The sequence below is a fragment of the Pecten maximus genome, chromosome 11, assembly GCF_902652985.1.
Source record: "Pecten maximus chromosome 11, xPecMax1.1, whole genome shotgun sequence".
Taxonomy (NCBI): domain Eukaryota; kingdom Metazoa; phylum Mollusca; class Bivalvia; order Pectinida; family Pectinidae; genus Pecten; species Pecten maximus.
In genome coordinates, this window is record NC_047025.1 from 5196341 (window position 1) to 5218819 (window position 22479).

General features: G+C 36.5%; 1 protein-coding gene and 1 non-coding gene across 2 annotated transcripts; both read left to right on the plus strand.

The window, feature by feature from the left end:
- Window positions 1-6617: 6617 nt before the first annotated feature.
- LOC117338283 lies at window positions 6618-10421 on the plus strand. The gene is made up of 3 exons (XM_033899569.1): window positions 6618-6849; window positions 8364-8552; window positions 9856-10421. Exons 1-3 carry the CDS (start codon window positions 6639-6641, stop codon window positions 10059-10061), a joined length of 606 nt encoding a protein of 201 aa, XP_033755460.1. The 5' UTR covers window positions 6618-6638; the 3' UTR covers window positions 10062-10421.
- A 10883-nt stretch (window positions 10422-21304) lies between these two features.
- Window positions 21305-21385, plus strand: Trnal-uag. The gene has a single exon. It is a non-coding gene; the product is annotated as a tRNA-Leu (tRNA).
- The last annotated feature ends 1094 nt before the right edge of the window (window positions 21386-22479 follow it).

The window sequence follows — 22479 nt, forward strand, 5'->3', positions numbered from 1 at the left end:
TTATATATAGACTTGTCAGACATGTACACGTACTTGTCTTTATTGTCCCCCTAACTTGTTGCCATGGGTACTAATCCCCCCTCCCAACCACCATTAACTTCACCTGATGGCCATTGATATACGAGTCATCGGGCTCAGGTGTGTAAGTCATCACACCTGGTCAGTTTCTCCTTTTTACAATTAGCCCTATAGGGGGTCTATTCATAGCCTGGTCAAACTGTGTTTAGAATTATTGATATGTGATATGTATATGTATATATATAGATAAATACATAAAAACAAAACAATACAGTTCGGACACACAGGGTCAACACATACGCATACGGAGGTTTTCTATAGTAGTACAGTTTGATAAAACGTTCTTCCTCTTCCCGATACAACATTCACTCCATCAAACACCATTGCACTGTCGTTTCTACGTGTTCGCTTCGTCGAGGATCCGCATTTTATAAGAACCAGACAATTTATTCAGAAACGGTCGATTATTTGTGAGCGTCAACCGTGGCATTTCCGTAGCATTACCGTAGCATTACCGTATCATTTCCGTTGCATTACCGTAGCATTTTCGTAGCACTTCTGTAGCACTTCCGTAGCGTTTGCGTTTAAGACGGAACAGCGAACGTTCATGGGTCTGTATGACCCTGGCTGTTAGTGTCTCATTGACACCCGTCAACATATGACCCTGGCTGTCAGTGTCTCATTGACAATCGTCATCATATGACCTTGGCTATTAGTGTCTCATTGACAATCGTCAACATATGATCATGTCTGTTTGTGTCTCATTGACACCCGTCAACATATTATCATGTATGTTGGTGTCTCATTGACCTCCCGTCAACATATGATCAGGCTTTACTTGTCTCCTTGTTACCTGTCCTCACCCTTAACAATAAAATGCTGTATTACGTAATATTGCGTCATTGCTAAAACAAAAGGAAAATGTCAACATGCAAATTAGACGGTGCTTCTAATTCAAATCTAAATAAAAGGAAAACTATTGATTTGTGTTGAGGCTCTTGGAAAATACGAGTGTTTACATATTTTTTTCCTACCTTTGTAATTATTTGGGCCAAAACTGTTGAAATGGAAAAGTGGAGTCAGGAAAAAGGACCGAAACGGAAATGACATATAGGGGATGGCGTGTGAAAGGCTAAAAGTATGATCATTATTTGAATTTGTATACTTATTTAGTTTTCTTTGGTGAAATTCAGATCTGGTAGCGTGTTCAGAATACCTGGTTTCCGGCCTTAACGGCGTTGAGGATTCAGCACTTACCGCGTCAAGCCAGTTTTCCGCTTCACATGCACCAACAAACAGCAGATTGCATTTTATTGGGAATTATGGAAGCCCGGGCGGTGTTGCTTCGTCATGGTCGTCGAGACAAGTCAACGGTCAACAGTTTATACAGGTAATAATTTATTTTATTTATTATGATACCTCTGACTTTGTTCATTTTCAATAAACTACTTTTTATATCGTTAACAACAACTTAGTTTAAGTGTAAGAGTATAATACAAGTAGTGCTGTTCGACCTTCATCTTCCCGTTATAACAAGCCAGGACTTCGCCGGAAAGTTTGTTTATCATCTTTTCCCCATTATCGATCGAGGATGGCTTCGGCAATTGCCTTGGCCCATAGTTCTTACCGAGGGAATCTAATGTTTTGTCTGATTTATTGGCCGTAACGTTGCTCTTTAAATAACTAAACAACCGCTACCTGCAAACGTTTCTCTGTTGTGTAAAGGTAAGAAGAGACAATGCTTGTGCATGTGTAGATGTGATTATTGATCGAGGATCGCTTCGGCAAACAAGGCATGTCAACAAATGTTATAACTTAGGTCGTCATCTTACTGGGGAATTTTAATGTTTCTGGCCTATTTATTTAACTGAACGTTAAAAATAGCCTTAGGACTTAACAACCGTTTTCTGCACAAATGTATCAAACTAAACTTGTGCAGGTGACTATCTGTTTATCCCAAGCCTCAGTTTCACTTAAGTTCATAGGGTTTCCAATGGAAAAGATGGAAATACCTAACGCATTTGATTTCGACTGGGAAATAACTTATAAATCTGGGCCGTAGTATGGTACAGGAACATTTGTTATAACTAATACAAATGTATGTCCAATGTGTCTGTTTGACATTCCATTGCCCCCGCAACGCACTATAAATGTAATAGTTAACTACGAATATAAACATTTTGTTGCACTTTATATTTACTTGTATATTTGGGTTATTGATTCTAGTGATAGTTTTCCATAACCACTGTCATGAACCTAACGTCATGACACAACTATATCTATAACGATAACACAAAGAGTGTGTGGTTTACGAGGACTGATTGATATGTTGGGAGCCTCATATTGAAGGATTTGAATTTTGACGGACATATGGTATCACTTTTCAACATCATCCCCTTCAATATCTATACACTTTTGTAAGCGGTGTTTCAGGGCCTCAATGCCACTTTTATATAAATAGTTTTCCTGGCTGTTCAGGAAGTCATTCCCTGTATGTATGACGAAGTGGGTGCGTGAAATAGCTGTTTTCAGTTTTGGAAATAGATGAAAGTCTGATGGATCGATATCAGGTTTATAAGGCGGTTGCTCAATCAATAATCGTGATTGGCAATCATAGCAATGACAGACTTCTGAAAAGAAGCATTAGAATAACATACCTGAAGTGAGCTTTCCGCGGAGCTTAAGTTTAATATTTTCCCGTAACTGCCTCAGAAATGAAGCATAGTATGTGCCATTGATTGTTTGTCCCTTTTGGAGATAACCTTTCAGGAGAATAAAACCTGCATTCCGGAATACCGAGGCAAAAAACTTCCAAGCTGATGGAACAATCTTCGCCTTTTATGTCGGGGGAGAGCCAGGGTGCTTCCATTGTTTCGATTGTTGTTTGGACTTTGGGGTAAATGATGACATAGTGACAAATCTCTGAAGAAAGTTTTAGGCAAAATCGCCTTCAAAAAGGTTAAGATTACCACGCGATAATATGGGTCTGCTGTGCTTTGATCAACTGTCAGAAGTCTTAGTACCCATCGGGTCGACAGCTTTTTCATTACAAGTTCCTCGGTCAGTATCATGAACTTTATTGACCATTTCTAATGTTGGAACATTGCCAGGGCTTCCAGGACTGGGATCATTCTCAAGGCTCTGTCGGCCGCGCTTCAATTCCGCCACCCTCCTTTTCACTGTAGCATATGATGGGCATCTTTCCCTGGTGTTAATACCATATCACTATGGATATCCTTAGGTGTTCAACCTTTTAATGCAAATATTGGATCACTTCTCCACCGATTTTGCCCTTTTTGCAGAAGCCGGTTGTTTTGTTTACTTTAGAGTGCTTTGGTTTGGTTAATTTTGTTTAACGTCCTATTAACATCTAAGGTCATTTAAGGACGGCCCCCCATGTGTGCGACATGCATGCGTGTGGTGAGTGCGTATGTGTGTTTTAGGAGGCTGCGGCATGTTCGTGTTATGTCTCCTTGTGATAGGCCGGAACTTTTGCTGATTTATAGTGCTACCTCACTAAAGCATACTGCCGAAGACACCCAGCAGCACACCCCACGCGGTCATATTATACTGACAACGGGCGAACCAGTCGTCCCACTCCTAATATGCTGAGCGCTAAGCAGGAGCAGCAACTACCATTTTTAAAGACTCTGGTATGTCTCGGCTAGGGGACAGAACCCAAAACCTTCCTCACAGCGGCCGGCGAACGCTCAACTAAAGGCCAAAAGGGAGGCATTGTCAAGGGAGACATTAGGAAGAAGAAAGTTGTTAAGAGAGAAGAGAAAAGATAAGATCCCAAATTTAGTCGCCTCTCACGATCATGCAATGGGGGCAGCAGGTACAATTCTTACGCCCTACCTGCAGGGCAGAGTGCTACCTCGAAGATATAACCTAACAAAATATGGCCAGTCCCTAAAAAGAACCTTCATGAGTACCTCCTTCAATACGAGGCTCACAACATATCAATCACCCTTCGTATTTTCCATACAATGCGTACACGAGGTAAGCGCTGCTCCACCACTACTATTTCTTCTACTACTACTAAACTACTATTCAAACCCTTTTTCAAGAGTGTTTACGTAATGTAATGTATAAAATAACACTTAGGTAATATCTAAATGAACGCTTTCTTTTTCTGTAGAACGCAAAATAGTTGATATTTAAAAACCGTTCTTAGTTTGGTAATTTGGCGATTGTATTGTTATCTTTAGTTTTCGTAAAATGTATGGCCGATGCATCACTTACAATTAAAATGCAAATCATTAAACCAATTTCCTGTCTCAGTAGAGAATAATTTCTTTAGACCTACCTGATATAGTTATGGTAAGAAAGCTTCCTGTATACGTTGGCCCGTTGTGCCTTTTGTTGTCATTTGACTGTGAGCATTGTCTTTTCAAGGTACAATTCCGGCAAGAAACGACTGTTGATACCATAATGATACAAGGACGAGGAGACCTGTCGTACCTACAGTGGGTGAAGACGTATTATATTTCCTATAGTATTGACGGTCTTACGTGGACCAGCGTGACGTCACAAAACGGGGACCCAACGGTAAGTCATGTCACAACAAGAGATTCGAGAGATACAGCTTAACCCTTTGGACAATATGACGTCTGCCTGTTCGTATATCTTGGGGTCCTGTTGTCATCTCTGGCGCGAATTTCCCTTCCCATAGTAGGATATCCACCCGAAACGAAGAACGATAAAAAGAGATTTTTTTATGGATATGCATCAGTTCTAGTTAGACAAAACACATGTTTACCTTCATTTGATTTCCAATATTTCAGTCAAAAACCGTTTTGGATATCGCAATTTATAGTATATTACTATTTCGCAAAATCTTTAAAGGTGATATTCCGGAGCCTTGGAAGAATTTTGAAATTTGCATGGGTCATACTGCAGCTTTAGCCCGAATGAACATTCATGTTCATTTTTAAAATTTAACAAATCTTTTCGTCACACTTTGCTATTCTTGACAATATATTGAACAACGTTAACATAGCCTTTAAAAGAGTAATTTCAGATCAAGCAGAATGAAATATAACTAAAACGAATTGAATTTGAGTCTCCTATTTCATGAAAGGGGTAAATACATTTGAAAGTTTTGCTCATGGTGTATTTGATTCTTCTGGCGTTTTCTTAAGTATCTATTAGCCGAGTGTCAATGGTGATTATGTTGCATTTGTAATGTCCTCTGTAAAGTCCTTTATGGTATCACACTATTGATCCGGTATTGATAAATTGGAAATTATTCAAAGGTTTAACTTATTTTCTTTTTGAATAGTAATAGGACATTTAGAAAGTACATACAAGTGAATAATAGCAAAATAATTCAGACGTGATAATGAAACTATAATTCCAACTCTAATCAATTAACCGACGGCAAGATATGAGTAAAATATTAAATTTGTATGGAGTGCAGCCTATCACAAGGAGACTTAACACGTCCATACCTCAATCTACCAAAACACACATACGCACTCACCACACGTATGCATATCGCAAACACGGGAGGCCGTCCTTAAATGACCTTAGCTGTTAATAGGACGTTAAACAAATAAAACCAAACCAAAGTATTCAGTACAATAGTAATAAGACCAAGTACGCAGGAAGTGCTAGCGTCTTCTACATCCGCCATAAAAATTTATGTAAAAACCGAGTTATCTCACATTTTCGAAATGAGAACAAGGTTGGCTATAACGAAACCAGTAGTTATTTCACCAATCACGTCTGATTAATATTGAATAAAAAATATGACATTTCAAAATGAAAACATGATGCCGTTAATAAAACGTTCAACGATCACGCCGCTGACTCCATGTTGTATTGAATTTTAAAAAATAGTTAATTAATGTAGAAAATTGCATTATACGAATGAAAGATGTAAATTATTTTGCCGTGTTTTTTTACAACTGTTACAATTATATTTATAGATATGAGATTTTATAAATCCATTTTCATGTTACATTTAATACGTATCAGTAATCATCAATGCAATTCATTATTTGTGGAAATCATTTGTGTTCCAGTTATTTACCGGAAACAGTGACCGAAACACCGTAGTCAAGTCCAGTGTCGTCCCCAGTATCACAGCTGTTTACGTCCGTATCAATCCCAGGAGCTGGAACAGCCATATCAGTCTCCGATTTGACATCAGTGGTTGTTACAATGTTAAGGAAAAAGGTAAGAAAACTTACGTGATTTTATGTTTTGTTTGCATTATGTTTTGGCTCTCGACATTAAAATTAAAATATACTAATGGTATACGATATATTTAGAAAGGTAACACACGTGAATTACATCTTTCATCGCTATTTCAAACTCTGAAGTAAGAATTCAGTCCCGGCATTCAATATAAAATATGCTCGGTATTCTTTTTTCATGACTTTCAACAGCTTCAACATAACGCAGTTCGACTGTATATAAATTGTTTGATTTGTCTCTAGGTTTTATCAAAAGTGTCGAAATCAAATAAAGCCCAGATTGGTCGTACCCGAGGTCAAACTATAGGATACACGCAAACTATATTTAGGTCGATGCCCTAACCAAGCATGTCGAATAATTAGTTTAGTAAAATGTTTTACGTTGCAGATGTCAGGTCGAAATTTTACAGATTACCAATGTTGCCCTCCGCGGACTCGAATCAGCACCTTCTGTTCGAGTCACAGTCTCAGTCACTTCCCAACTGTGGTAAATTGTGCCATAGAGGAGAAATGTGTTTTTCCTTCACCTTTGACACAAACCAGAACACTTGTAGAGGCTATAAATCGTCAGTCACCAGAACACCCATCCCCTTCTCCACAGGATCAACGAATTATTTCGTTAATGCAGGTAATAATTTCTGTTTTTTTTAATCTGAATTATTTTCCCGGCCAATTTAAACTACTGCAGTAACAATTGATAGGATATTACATTTCATTCACAATTAAGGAGAAATATTGGGAGACAAATCATGAAGAAACTGCCGATTACTTTCGTTGACTTATCACATGACTTTTGCATATCAAAAGAGTTAGACTTATGGATTAAAAACTGTTGAATTGAGTTAGTACTGCGAAATTTATTTGCTAGAGTTACATGAACTAAGTAAACAATTGTCTTAGGTAACATGAAGTAAGTACACTGGAATGGCAGGTTACATGAAGTTAACAATACTGTAATGTTTCATGAAGTTAGTACTTTGGAATGTTAGGTTACATGGAGTAACTACACTAGAATGTTAGTTACATGAAGTACACTGAAATGGCAGCTTACATGAAGTAAGTACACTAGAATGTTCAGTTAATGAAGTGCACTAGAATGTTAGTTACATGACGTAAGTACACTATAATGTTAAGTTAATGAAGTAAGTACACTAGAGTGTTAGTTACATTAAGTAAGTACACTAGAGTGTTAGTTACATTAAGTAAGTACACTAGAGTGTTAGTTACATTAAGTAAGTACACTAGAATGTTAGTTACATTAAGTAAGTACACTAGAATGTTAAGTTAATGAAGTAAGTACACTAGAATGTTAGTTACATTAAGTACACTAGAGTGTTAGTTACATAAGTAAGTGCACTAGAATGTTAGTTACATGACGTAAGTACACTAGAATGTTAGTTACATTAAGTAAGTACACTATAATGTTAAGTTAATGAAGTAAGTTCACTATAATGTTAGTTACATTAAGTAAGTACACTAGAAAGTTTTTTGTAGATGAAGAAAATATACTAGAATGCTACATATGAATGAAGATTTTGTTTCGTTTTGTAATAATTAATTAAGCAATAAACTGCCTAGATGCGGCAGACCTACTGGTATAACTGCCACATGTGTCACAAACAAACTGAATGGTGCGCGCTAGCGCACCATGAGTGTTAGTTACATTAAGTAGTACACTAGAGTGTTATTACATAAGTCGTAACTAGAGTTTAGTTATATTTAAGTTACATAAGAATTAGTACATTAAGTAAAACTAGATGTCAATGTGACTTAGTAAGTACCGGTGTTTGTTACATTAAGAAGTACACTAGAGTTATTCTAATAGATGAAGTGTTTTGGATGGAAGTTAATACTAGAAGTACATATAAGAAGATTTTGTTTCGTTTTATAATAATTAACTGACTATCAACAGCGAAAGTCACATAATGAATAAAATGAATTAAGTAGACAAAGTCATTGACCAGTCTGACCTTCCATTAAAATTTGTAATTTAATTAAAGGAAACATTCAAAAATAATTATTGATTGACTACCTCTAATTTTATTTCTGATGATTCATTTCATGCTTTTAAATGTTATCAATAATTTCATTTGATCGCTACCGATTAAACATGTGATTATTTTGACCATTTCATATCTTAAGGATTGTTGACATCTCTTGGATTCCAAACGTTATCGAACAGTGGTACGCTCTACAAGGTGACCGAACTTGAATTGAGCCAGACAAGTGCAGCCGATGTTTGCGCCCAACAATACTCGGGGCTGATGCGGATTAAGTCAGAATCTGAAATGTTAAGTTTACAGAATGTCATTGCCGGAAACACCATTCTAGGTAAGAGGATTGATCACAAACCCATATCTATATTACTGAATATTTCAGTATAGCTGCCTATCCCATCCACTGCAGTGTTATATACAGGGATTTATCAGTGTTTAATTGTGTCCATACATATGTATTATAGTATCAACGATGGAAACTTCCGGTAGAGAAAAGAAGGATTCCAAATTTGTATTATATATTACGTAAAATAAGAGTTTTCACAAAAAGAAATTTGGCAATGAAATTGTTTTGATCAAATATGTTAAACATATACATGGTTTGGAAATCTTGACACAATATCCGCACATCAAGTGGTTCACAACACATAAAAGTATTCATTATCTTCGTAAGGTAGGTGTGCACTGGATAATTAGCTAACCATTAGCGACGGGTTATTTACTTGCTTTTTCGAAATCAAATATACTAACTTTACCAATTTCTTAGCGTGAATACCCGTCACAAAGATTAAGCATTTACAACGATTAAAGTGGGATTCCCTTTCCGTATTTAAAACATACGCTTTACTTTTTAAAATTCCCGTTTATTATTTCTATCGGGGAGTAACTACCCTCGATATCATAATACACATATATATATGGACCGTGGGCTGGGTATTCGTACCACGCCCCTGTGCGCCAGGTATTGAGGAATCCCACGTGGAAGGGTACAACAAGTGACACTATAATGTTTGTTTGCATGTTTTTTCTTCAAATTGTCAAATTCAAAGGTCGCTCAGCTATACGAAACAATTATCATTGATCAATTATCACTATAATGCCCACTAAGATTCAAAGTGATTAAATAAAAACAGAGATAGTAGATTTCTGGAACAAACAATACATTAAGCTAGACGAATAACACCACATCATCACACATCCATCAATGGCAAAGGTGTGAAAATAATGCTTTCCGCTTCCTGAGTAAATCAATTAATTCCAAACAAGTGAGCTGTAGTCTACGTATCGCCCTAAACAGTCCTTATACCATTACTAGACTGGCCACAAACCCCAAAGTTTATTGTTATATTCTAATACTAGATTATCTCCTCTACCCCTATTATGATACTTCCAACTTACCCTCGAGACCAACATCATAGAGCTCAATTTAATCAAAACATTTAATAATCAATACAACTTTTTGAATTGGCTATAATAATTACGTATGTATCTGTACCCTACCTACACTACTCTATGACACGACCCTCGGTCGGAAATCTCCATCCGTCGTCCATAGCTATGTTAATTGTTGCAGTTACGGTAATGATTGTCCTCGGTCACATATGTTATGTGAAATGAGAAACATATATATTTTTCAGCAACAGACCACAACCAGTTGTTCGTGTCTGGTACGTATGTGTTGTCAGAATGGAGGTATACTGATGAATCGGAAGTTATCGACAGCGTTCTTTGGTCTCCTGGCAACCCTGACTCGGGTCAAGGTCACTGTGTCATGATGACACCAACAGGTCTGGAAAGTGCGGATTGTACAACAAAACTCTTCTCCATTTGTGAATTCTTTTGATAATATTTAAAGATTTCGGACTAGGTGGTAATAAAAATCCACCGGAATATCCCCATATGTCTATATCAAGATTCCGTTGCGTATGAACTTAACAAAAATCTAAGTTACACTTTTATGTACATATCGTAGTTTCTTCCACAAAAGGTGGGTTTTGTTCCACGCCCAAGGCATCCGATAAGGGGCCACGTTCTGATGACCTTTGCAATGTGTGTATTTCACGTTCAGGGCGAATTGTCAATTTGTCGATGTCATCGGAACAAACCCTATAATCACAGCATGGATCTTAAGCAAACCATTTCGGTACATGTACATACATTTGTATAGTGATATGCTTTGTGGGACGAAATGGCTTGAAACAAATTAAAACTTCCAAGATCTGGAAGTAGTCATTTGATTGGCTAATCCAAAAGGCCACCCCGACGTGACCCCTTATAGGATGTTGTTAGATGTTCATGTGACGTAGTGAGACTGACCATCCAGATTTTAATAAGATTGGGGATACTTGTTCTGGTTATGCCATTAACCTTTTAGAGTCTATTGATCTGGAAGCAGGGAGGATAATAACCGGTCCACGCAGAGGTACCTCGCATACAATAACTGTATAGAGGCTTGAACACCTTTGGGAGAAAAGGGGAAACACAACATGTATCTTATGTATAAAATACAAAAAAAAAAAAAAAATGACTTCAAAGTTTTTATTTGATGTTCTTCAACCTTTCTTATATAATATTAATGAAACGGGGACAAAGTTTTTTAACTAACTTTAATGAATCTAGAGTAGAAATGCTGTGGATGCCCATATTTGGCGACTTTTCACCATGCACCTCCTACTTCCGTTCTCAATCCAATATGGCTGACTTCAAAACATTCACTTCAAACGATAGACTAAGCGTTATATCAACACAGATGTGCATGATTTTACATTACTAACCGCAAGGTGTGTACTTCAGTAATTAAGAGAAAGAAATATATTAACAAGAGGTCAAGAGGGCCTGTATCGCTCACCTGGTTTCATGAGATATGAAACAAGAACGATGCTTTAAGTATACTTGTCACTGGTATTGCTATGTCAATATATCATAAGCATTTTATATGTGTAACCGTGTTGCTTTTTATACAAGATAAAGCCGATTGTAAGATGATTTTTGGTTCTTTATTCTGAAGAGTTCGACCAGGTATTACACACAGCACATGTTGTACAGAACGGGAACAAGAACGAATACGTAAAGGAAAGGAATGGAATCACTCTGAAATAAATATAAAATATACTAGACACTGAGTAGGACGAACAGTAGAACTTGCACACACATACATAACTAAGGGAGATAACTCGCTATTATAATTTAAATACATAATTCCATTTTAGATAGAATTACTAAAGTATCACAATAGATATAACCTTTACGATATTAAAGATTTACAAATTCATTGACTTCAATTACATAATATTAATAATAACTTCTTTCGAAGTATTATAACATTACAGTTAAATTCATAAGAATTACAGCTATATAAATGATCTACAGCCTATCATATAAATACATCATTGAGGAATAATTAAGTTACATTAATGTTACATAACATTAACCATTTATACATAAAATATATTAAATACCTGTGTGTGGCACAGAGCCATCCTACACAATACTTCCACGTTATCTGCACAGTTTCAATAAATTCTAAAATAATATAAATAACTATTTACTACATGTACTCTGATTACAAATAGATGAATATATTTCAAGGATCAAAATAACCATTTTCAAAACTATCAACTTTACACATTTACCTCTAGCTCTATGACTGAAATTATAGAAATAAGAAAATAACTAATTTTACCAAATACTTCAAAATTATCACTAATCTAAATTAGCTATACTTATAAAAATCAAAGAAATAATAGAAATAATAGAAACTAACTTTAACCTGTCTAAAATCTTGAACCAGGAAAATATACTTGTGGTCAGCTTGACCGACAGGAGTCTAACTACCCTAACAATAGCATTCCTGCCAAAACTGACCAACAAAGGAAATAAAAATAGTGACCAATAAAACACAAGAAAAGGACATAGACTTTGGACTTAGATCACAGGGTGTAAACTGTAACACAAAATACAGCAAGACATAACACAGAGAACATAAAACATCACACCCTGTAACATGTAACGCCAATAAACGACAAACACATACACAATACAATCTGGGCACATTTAAACAGACATCTGAACACAAATATCACATTTAATATATAAAATGATAAAAACTAATAAAATTAGACCCTGTTACATTCTCCCCTACTTCGAAAAATGTCGTCCTCGACGCATCCTAAACATGTGAAAATAAATCATAAAGTTGTATATCCTGGATATATTATACAAGTAGCTATGTAACCTTTCCAGAAAGGATCTGAAGCAATGTAGACATAACCTGGTCATTTTTTTCTGCAAGAATCCCTGTATCCACAAGTTCTGTCAGAAACTTTGCCCTCTGTTTCCAATCAGGCTCTTCGACCAGTGACTGATTTCTCATAATAAACTGTCCACTGCGCATCCATGCAGGCTTTTCCCTTGTCCGCCGCGGTCTCCTAGACACAGCAGGGTTGTCCTGTGGAATTTCTCCATCTCCTTCTGGCTCTACATTATCTTGAGGCTCTTCAACTGTATCAACTACTGGGTCGGCTATTGGGAGGTGCGGAGTTGATGTTTGTCGAACATCTGTCCTTCCAATTAGCACTTCCTTCCCCTCTGAAGATGAAGTAGAATCTTCAACTTCAATTGAAGGCACTTTCCTCAAGACATGCTTCCTCTTCCTGGGAGCTGGTCTTGGCTTTTCTTCCAACTTGGGTACATATCCAATAGATAAGAGGTGGTTCCTGTGCAATGTCCTTACACGTCCCTCACCATTCTCCTGCCTAACCACATATGCCGGAATTCCAGGATTTGGCTGGTCCATTACAATGTAAGGCTCTTCCTCCCACCTATTGGACAGTTTGTGTTTCCCTTTGAATGCCACCATCTTTACTAAAACCCGATCTCCAATGTTTAATACTGCTTCTCGTACATTGCTATCATAGTTTATTTTCTGTCTGTCCTTAGCTTTTGTAGAGTGTGTCGCGGCTAGCTCATAAGCTTTTGTGAGTCGCTGCTTCATCTCCTGCACATATTTCGTTCTGGAACTGGACTCCGTTCCCAAGTCAATGCCAAAAGCTAGGTCCACTGGCAATCTAGGATTCCGTCCAAACATGAGGAAATACGGACTTTGACCTGTAGATTCCTGACGAGTGCAGTTGTAGGCATGCACCATGCTCGCAACGTGAGCTTTCCAATTCTTCTTTTGCTCTGGTGATAACGTTCCTAGCATCCCAAGTAGTGTCCGATTAAATCGTTCACACAGGCCGTTTCCCATTGGATGATAAGGACTAGTGTGTGATATCTCTACCCCTGTGATACTACAGAGCTCCTTCATCAGATGGCTTTCAAAATTGGGGCCCTGGTCCTTGCCCCCGCCCCTTAGTCCCCCCCCCCCCCCCGGGGGGGGGGGGGGGGGAGCGGGTCAGCCCCAATATTTGTACAATTTTGAATCCATACCCCCAGGGGATGCTACCAGGCAAATATGAGCAATATGCATTGCTTAGTTTCAGAGAAGCCGTTTATATCAATTTAGCCAAATTGACCCCTTTTGGCCCCGCCCCTTAGACCCTGGGGGTCAGCCCCACCCTTTGTACAATTTTGAGTCCCAACCCCATAGGGATGCTTTTGACCAAATTTGGTCAACTTCCGATCAGTGGTTATGAAGAAGAAGTCAATTGTTGACGGACAGACGACAGACGCCACGGTATAGCATAAGCTCACCTTGGTCCTTCAGATATATACGTGGCATTTGTGGTTAAGGTGACTGGTCATAGCGTTAACGTTACCACCAATTTCCAAATACAATTTTCCCTTTGACGAAAATGGTAAATAAATCAAACACTGGTCAGAGTTACTATTTTACTGTTATAAGGGAGGTAACTGCAAAATCGAGCGTAGAATCAATTTGATTGGGCGATTATTGCTAGACTTTTGAATGAGGTTGACGAAGTGACAGATAACTGCGGCAATATTCAGATGATATTAATAGACTACTTATGGCTACGTGTAGTTGGCAGTTGTTGCGTTGAAGATGTTTACTATATATGTAACAAATGAACAATCATATGGCATGTTTCTATTTCGGCAAAGACGAGAATATACAGTTGAGTGTAGACTAAAGGTTACACCCAAGTGCACTCCATGTAAACTTGGAGTGTACTTAGAGTCTACCTGGAGTCCTATAAGACACCATGTCTGCCCCGGTATGCAAGTGAATCGATTTTTACAAATTACTTTTGTTCTGTTAATATTACTATTTACATTTGTTTAGTCTGCTAGGAATATTTGTTTTATCGTTAATACGTGGTAATAATGCCTACATGTTAAAATATTTATTAAGATCCAAAAAAGTTTATTGCTTTTTATTTCATGTACTATTAAAATGTAATTAAATTTATTTCATTTTATTAAGGAATTGAAAATTATTTCAATTTGAATATTCATTTCTGTACATATATCAAGACTTTAAAGGAAGTTTAGATATTCAAAATATTGAACGTTTACAGTATTTAATGAATTATGTGTTTTTGAGACATTCTCTACATGAAACGAAATTATAACTACATATATGTACTCAGTTCAGACAAGTAATTATAAAATAAACATAATAAATTTAGTTTATATAGGTTTTATATTTAAATGTTTCATTAGAAAAATATACATTTACAACTGTACATATTTACGAGCATTTCCTGGTTATATTAATGTTCTGACATAATGTACACACAAGTATGTAGTTCTGGACTTCCTATAATGAATGACAGTATCTGTTATAATAGCTATTATTATTGGCCATGCATGACTAACTCTGGCCTGACACACCTGAGAACTTCGCCAGGTGAGGTTTAGGAGCCAGCTACAGGTACTGTTCTGGGTTCACAGAAATACCCATGTTAACATTTGTTGTTGTATGGCTTCAAATGATGAAGCTGTGCAAGGCAGGGTGCGAAGCCTCGGCTCATCAGAACAGCAGAATTATCTCCCGACTTGAAGGAAAGGATTGTAGCTCTCTATCTGAGAGGCCTTAATCAGACCAAAATTATCAACCAAATACCAATGTAATTAAGATGGAAATGTCAAAATAAGCCGTAAATCATTAACAAATTCGTTAACAGGTTTAAGAAGACCAACTCTATTGAAATGATTGGTTTGGTTTGGTTTATTTTGTTTAACGTCCTATTAACATCTAAGGTCATTTAAGGACGGCCTCCCGTGCGAGCGACATGTATGAGCGTGGTGAGTGCGTATGTGTGTTTTGGGAGGCTGCGGTAGGTTCGTGTTAAGTCTCCTTGTGATAGGCCGGAACTTTTGTCGATTTAAAGTGCTATCTCACTGAAGCATACTGCCGAAGACACCCAGCAGCACACCCCACCCGGTCACATTATACTGACAACGGGCCAACCAGTCGTCCCACTCCAAATATGCTGAGCGCTAAGCAAGAGTAGCAACTACCATTTTTAAAGACTCTGGTATGTCTCGGCTAGGGGACAGAACCCAAAGCCTTCCTCACAGCGGGGAACGCTCAACTAAAGGCCAAAAGTGAGGCATTGTAAAGGGAGACATTAGGAAGAAGAAAGTTGTTAAGAAAGAAGAGAAAAGATAAGATCCCAAGTTTAGTCGCCTCTTACGATCATGCAATGGGGGCAGCAGGTACAATTCTTACGCCCTACCTGCAGGACAGTTATTGAAATGAAGTCATTCTATACTGAAATAAAAAAAAAAGTAAAAATAAACAGTTTCTTGCTACATTGTAACCTGACTAAACTGTTAGTCATTGGTTCGGTTTGGTTTATTTAGTTAACGTCCTATTTACATCTAAGGTCCGGTATATAGAGGAACAATATTTTTTTTTTTTTTTCAGTTTTGAAATCTTTTTTATTCATCCTTTTACATATAGTATACATACCGGTACATATATTACATGGTATAATAATACAGACATATCATTACATCAGTAAGATGTACAATACGTATTATGTGATGAATAGAAAAAAAGGATTGGTTGTTTTTTTTTGGAATACAGAGACAAACAAACAAACGACCTTCCACTCACGCTTTCTCTCATTTTAATATATTGTGTATAAAGGTACAAAAAAAAAAGGAAAAACTTTTGATTACTTTTAAGTACATGTTATGATATGTGAGAAGAAGATCTGAAAAATTATTCACTTATATGGACCATTTTTTCACAAAACTATCATACTCCATGTTGTTTTTGTAAATTACCTCCTCTGTTTTTAGATACAAATCTAGTTCTTTTATGAATCCATTAATACAGGGGAGACAATTTTTAATTTTTTGTTTATAAATATGGAATTTTGCTATTAATACTAACGTATTGAGATATTTGACTTCTTGATCTTTATGTAACTTTCCCAAGATTACATCAGTAACATGTAATTGTAAATTAGTTAAAGTATTATCATATAGCCATACTTTGAAATCTTCCCAGAAGATTGCTACTAGTCTACATTCCCAAATAATGTGGACTATAGTTTCCGTATGACGGTTACAAAAAGTACATAATGGAGAGTCCTTTAGGTTTATCATATGTAGATATTTGTTTGTACTTATAATCCTGTGTATTATTCTATATTGAAACCATCTTAATTTACAGTCTAGAGTGGATTTAAAAGGGATTATGTTTATTTTTTCCACCATACTGTATCTTCTACCAAATTCAGTTCTTCTGACCATTTTGTAATGTATTTATAGTTTGTTTTTAAGTTTTTAATAAATAAATTATAAACAGAAGGACCTCTTTGCTTGTTTGTTACATGTGTAGTATATAGTATATATGAATTGGACAATGTGGTAGAGAGAAGGTACAATATTGAATGATACAAGTTCAGAAACAAATTAATGCAAATCAAATTAAGAAATGATGCAGTTCTTTTCTTGTTCAGTTTATGTACCATTTGCATGATGTTCACTTCCCTTCACCAGTCCATGCAAGCAACAAAATTGACAATAAATCCTTATATTTACGTTAACCAAATTAAAAACTTCGCCACCAGATTGCAAAATTCGGTCGCAATAGTGTGACTAAGTATGTCACTTTGTAACATTGTTATACTTATCGTACATGTGTGTACAGTAGTGGAACAGCAGACAGTCAGATTTTCTCGTCGCCAAGGCAACAAAAAATATAGTCCCATACACGTTTTGATTATTACGATGTTGATACACATAAATACGATATGTGCAAGGTAAAATATTCATTTATAACAAATATTTATGATATTGTATAATAAAAAGTTAGAAATGCCCATATAAATACGAATTTAAAGTGCAGTGTTGACATTATAGTATGTGAGTGATTTGGTCACTCGAGACACAGGGACTCGGTTAAAATAATGAGCAAGACGACAGCTGTTCAGTGAAATATCACAACATTAAAAATACTCTCTAATGAATTGAAAAAAATGTATTTTGTAAGGTTTTATAATTTGAATGAATATTGGATTTTTAGTCTTTCGATTATTTATAGATGGTATGTGTTACTCAAAATTTAGCGCCGAACCCCTGTGACCGTATGTGATACAGTCTAATAGCCAGGATATTCAGAGCTCAAGAAAAAGTGTAACAATGTGGAGTTTAGACGCAGATTAGCTGATGATGTTCATGGTGTTCTTAAAATATAGGATTTCATTGTCACTCTGGCGTTTTGGGATGTAAGTAAAGAAACATTGATTTGAAAATCGCGGTATTCGATGGCCGGCAACTTATGTCCTCCTTATGTTTAGATTGAGTCAAATTACGACAAAATGTGTCCCTGTGCTCGATATAGCATACTGCTGCTATAGTCTGTTTTGTGTTGTTAGATAGTGTTAAAATTGAGGTTTAATTTTTGTGACCACTAAAATGGTATCAAGCATTGCATTCGAGATACAGCTAATAACCTACTGCGCTACGTAGGTCATGAGCTCGGTGCTATCTATCGGCAGTGTTCTGTCAGATCCTGTTTTCAACTCTCTGCATTATACCGGGATTTTTATTAGTACATATACATAAAGCGGCTATTCCACTTGTGTTCATTTATGTTTATACTAATGTTACACAATTAACAAAATGAAAGTGCATTCAAATCTGAGGCGGTACATAACTCGATCGCCATTCTAAACTCAGTGAATGTATTCACACGCCGGCAAGAAAGTGATTCGTCTCTCAGAACAGAAGCACGCGACCCAAAATCGTCAACGGGAAGTGATCTGAGTTTACTATGTTCATGGAGGCCGAGCGAAGTGAAAATGTAAATATATAAAATATGACCGCCCTCCCCAAATGATGTTTCACACCAAATTTAGTTGTAATCCCCCCAAGGGTAAAGGAGGAGTAGGCTTTTATCGCAAACAAAATCACCAAAGTTACCTTTTTGGGGCCCGCCCCTCTGGCCCCAGAGCTCACACCAGCCTCATTTGTATAAAATGATTGCCCTTCCCCATACATGTTTTTTACTCAAAATTTAGTTGTAATCCACCAAAGGATATAAAAGCGGAGGCCCCCTGTGACCCGAAACTACATGTATCGAACTGGTTTTGATGATATCGTTGAATGATACTTAAAACTGCGATATTTGACAAAACTAGAGTTTTGTAGTTAATATCCAAGTGGTTATTATTTAAAAAAAAAAAAAAAAAAAAAACCACTCACCCACAAATTACGCCTCAGACTATAGCAAGCAACAACAAAACATGATATATTTTACCTTAGCTTCCGAGTGAATGTAAATCGTCTTCCAGTGCTATTCAGTAAGGCGAGTTTAGAGTCACAACTCAAGAAACGGTACGCATAAACAGGATACGTAATTTGCTCTGCATGTGTACGGCTACCATTGTATACGATGTGAAATGGAGTTTTATCTACACTAAAATGTTGGTTGCATATATGCTATAGTATACACTGTCAAAAATACGTTCATTCCAAAATAGCTTGAAATAACGAGACATCTGTGTCATGAGACTTATGAATGTAATTTTTAAGCGTATAGGCAAATGTCTATCACTTATTGACCTTTGTTACGTTTATATTCAAATAATTTCATCTGTAACATTATAGCATGGTATATTATGTCTTCAATTGCATCGATATATCACTAATGTAATAACTGAAGTAAAAATGTTGACATGGCATATTTGGAAATAAATCCTTATTATATAACAAACAAAAAAAAAAGAAAAAAAAGAAATCTATGATCCGTTTTCAATTAATTTTAACTCTTAAAATATCCGTTGCTTATTTATCATGTTATCTAAAAACAACACGCTGAAATTGTAAAGAACCGCATATACGAACATCACATGATACAGAAACTTTGGTTTGGTTTGGTTTGGTTTGGTTTGGTTTATTTCGTTTAACGTCCTATTAACAGCTAAGGTCATTTAAGGACGGCCTCCTGTGCGTGCGACATGCATGCGTGTGGTGAGTGCGTATGTGTGTTTTGTCGATTTATAGTGCTACCTCACTGAAGCATACTGCCGAAGACACCAAGCAGAACACCTTTCCCGGTCACATAATACTGACAACGGGCTAACCAGTCGTACCACTCCTAATATGCTGAGCACAAAGGAGGAGTAGCAACTACCAGGTACAATTCTTAAGCCCTACCTACAGGTCCGATATTTTATGCAGCGAGTTAAAAATTATTATTTCACATATAAACAGATGTTGTGGACTTAAATCCAAACGTTCGGTTTGGTATATTTTGGAAATGATAAAAGTGACCGACAAATATTTATCTTTTTCTCTGATTATGGGAAACAATGGTTTACATAGTAGATTGTTTTACAACAATGCATGCATATCAGTGAAACTTCAAACACAGAAATGGCTATCTTGAATTATATTCCCCCCCCCCCCCCCCCCCCCCCCCCCTTATTTTACTCTTAAAAACAAAACACCTCTTTTTAGTTGGGATGAAAACAGAAATGACGGGCGATTTTCTATGGCTGAGATCAATGTTTCCGGTACCAGCCCCAGTCCTTCTCCAACACATTGAGGATAAGCCAGGAGGATGGCATCCTTGGTTTCCCGAAATATCGAATTGTTGTTTCAAATCTAGTGTAAGGTAAGGAACTATGGCGCATGCAAAGCAGAAAAATATAAATCTATTTTTTAATGTCTCAAGGTTTTTTTTTTTTTTTCAATTATGGCTTTATAACTGACTCGCAATCCATTTAAATATCTTAAATTACATTTCCCTCTAGTTAGCTTGTTAAGGGCTATAATCACGAGAATAAAGTATAAAAATGTCTGTAGGATGTCTTTGTACGCGGACGGCGTATTTAAATAGCACTTCAGTTTGGTATTATGAAGACTCTTCATAGATTTTTCACAATAATTATAATTGTGTACAGGTATACAGGGATGTTGTTAGATGTTTATACGGAGTTTACGGAGTGGATAGTGTACGTCTGATTTTAACTAGATTGTTATTACATAAGCTGGTCACAAAGCCCTTGATACAATAATTGCGTAAAGGGCACACCGATGGGATATATATATATATGGGGCAATGGTATATTTTATATGTGGATGATCAATTGGTAGACCTTACCAATTATTTGAACTTGTACCGTCGTGAAGTTGGCATAACTAATGTTTTCGGGTGATACCGTTGTACCGTTGTGCAAGAAACATGATTCCGATTGATATGACAGTCAACTGATGAAATACACTTGACTACCAAAGCTGAAAACAACACCATATGTAGCAATAGACTATGCACATATGTGCATATTTAAATACTAATGATCACATGTAAGACTGCTTGCAAATATTGATTAATACGGTATCGTTTGGTTCGTATTTCGTTATTTGTTTCATAGTATATTACATCAAAGAACAATTAATGGGTCTTGGAAGATCGCCATTCAAAAAGTGAATGCAAACTTACCTATATGCATTAGTTTTTATTTGCACATGTCGCTGCCAGTGCTATTAGATCCAATTTAAACATTATTAATAGTCGTTACCTATTATAACAAGTCCACATTAGCTCTTATGGGCTATGAAAACCAACACAAACAGTAAAAGACATTCACAGGTACAAAATAAATAAAAATAAATAACACAAAACAACCATAGTCTAAGTTTGTGATACGTCATTATCGAGGTAGCGTGGCCGAGCGGTCTAAGGCGCTGGTTTTAGGCACCAGTCTCATTGAGGCGTGGGTTCGAATCCCACCGCTGCCAAGAAATTTATTTTGATATTTATTTTTCCTCTGGAAATGATATTCGTCAAACATAGCAGCAAACGCAAATAAAGGACTCGGCATTTCGACATGCAGTATGGAAATAAAATCAACGTTTGTAAACAGGATATCAGGGCAATAACAAAGCATCCATGAACTGACTTGCACAAGGGCTGATGTTTCGCAAGCAAACCATTGTTTATCGTACTATTAACAGCTAAGGTCATGTATTGACGGCTTCCCGTGCATGCGATATGCATGGATGTTATGCGTATATGTGTTTAGAAAGGCTACGGTAGGGTATTTAAGTAATTGTATCACATATATTGCAAAGACCGTCCCTGAATGAAGGACTCTCACTGCAATATCTAACTACGTGTATCCCTCAAACGGTGATGCCAATATGCCATTATGGACAGAACTCAATTAAATCAATATGTTAAATATATTAAATATGTAACAAATTTACATTTATCTTATGTATATTTACATTCTAATTGCTACAGACTCCGTGAAAAGTAAATTATGTAGCTATCATAGCAAGCACATAAACATAATTCAAACTTAATATGATGCAAAACAAGATACTTTAAGAATAGGATTTTGCTGTAGCAAAACAGAAAGGTAAGTACTTAATAATAATTTAGTATCCGCACTCTTTTCTGAGTTAGATTATATGTTGTTATTTATGTGCAATTTTCTAATTGGTTGGAACCTTATCCATGCTTCAGGTATTGACAAAAATGCAATGGTTACAAATTGAAGAATTAGAAAAGTCAAATCAGCACAGTTCACACCATCATCTTTGGGGTTAGGCGGTGTGTTTTTGAACCTCCATTTAAACCTTATCAATTTCCAGCAAAGGATGAGAAAATACGACAGGTATGAATTTTAGCTCTCATTAGAAAAAATGTTTATACTGGCAATAATTGAACAGTATCTAAATAGCTCAAAGAACTTTGTGAATGGATATCCTTCAGATGAGTTTCCTTAGAAGAAACCACCTACCAAGCGAGCCGCTAAAACAAAAGAAATCAACGATGAAAATACTACATGAAGGTCAAACTTCTCGGCCTGAAGTCGTTGATGCCCTCA

Bases quoted from the DNA above. Each gene is read 5' to 3' on its own strand.
- LOC117338283 (XM_033899569.1), top strand. From the start codon at position 6,639: ATGTTGCCCTCCGCGGACTCGAATCAGCACCTTCTGTTCGAGTCACAG. The intron at 6,850-8,363 runs GTAATAATTTCT...TCATATCTTAAG, and splicing joins GAATTATTTCGTTAATGCAG to GATTGTTGACATCTCTTGGA. The intron at 8,553-9,855 runs GTAAGAGGATTG...TATATTTTTCAG, and splicing joins TGCCGGAAACACCATTCTAG to CAACAGACCACAACCAGTTG.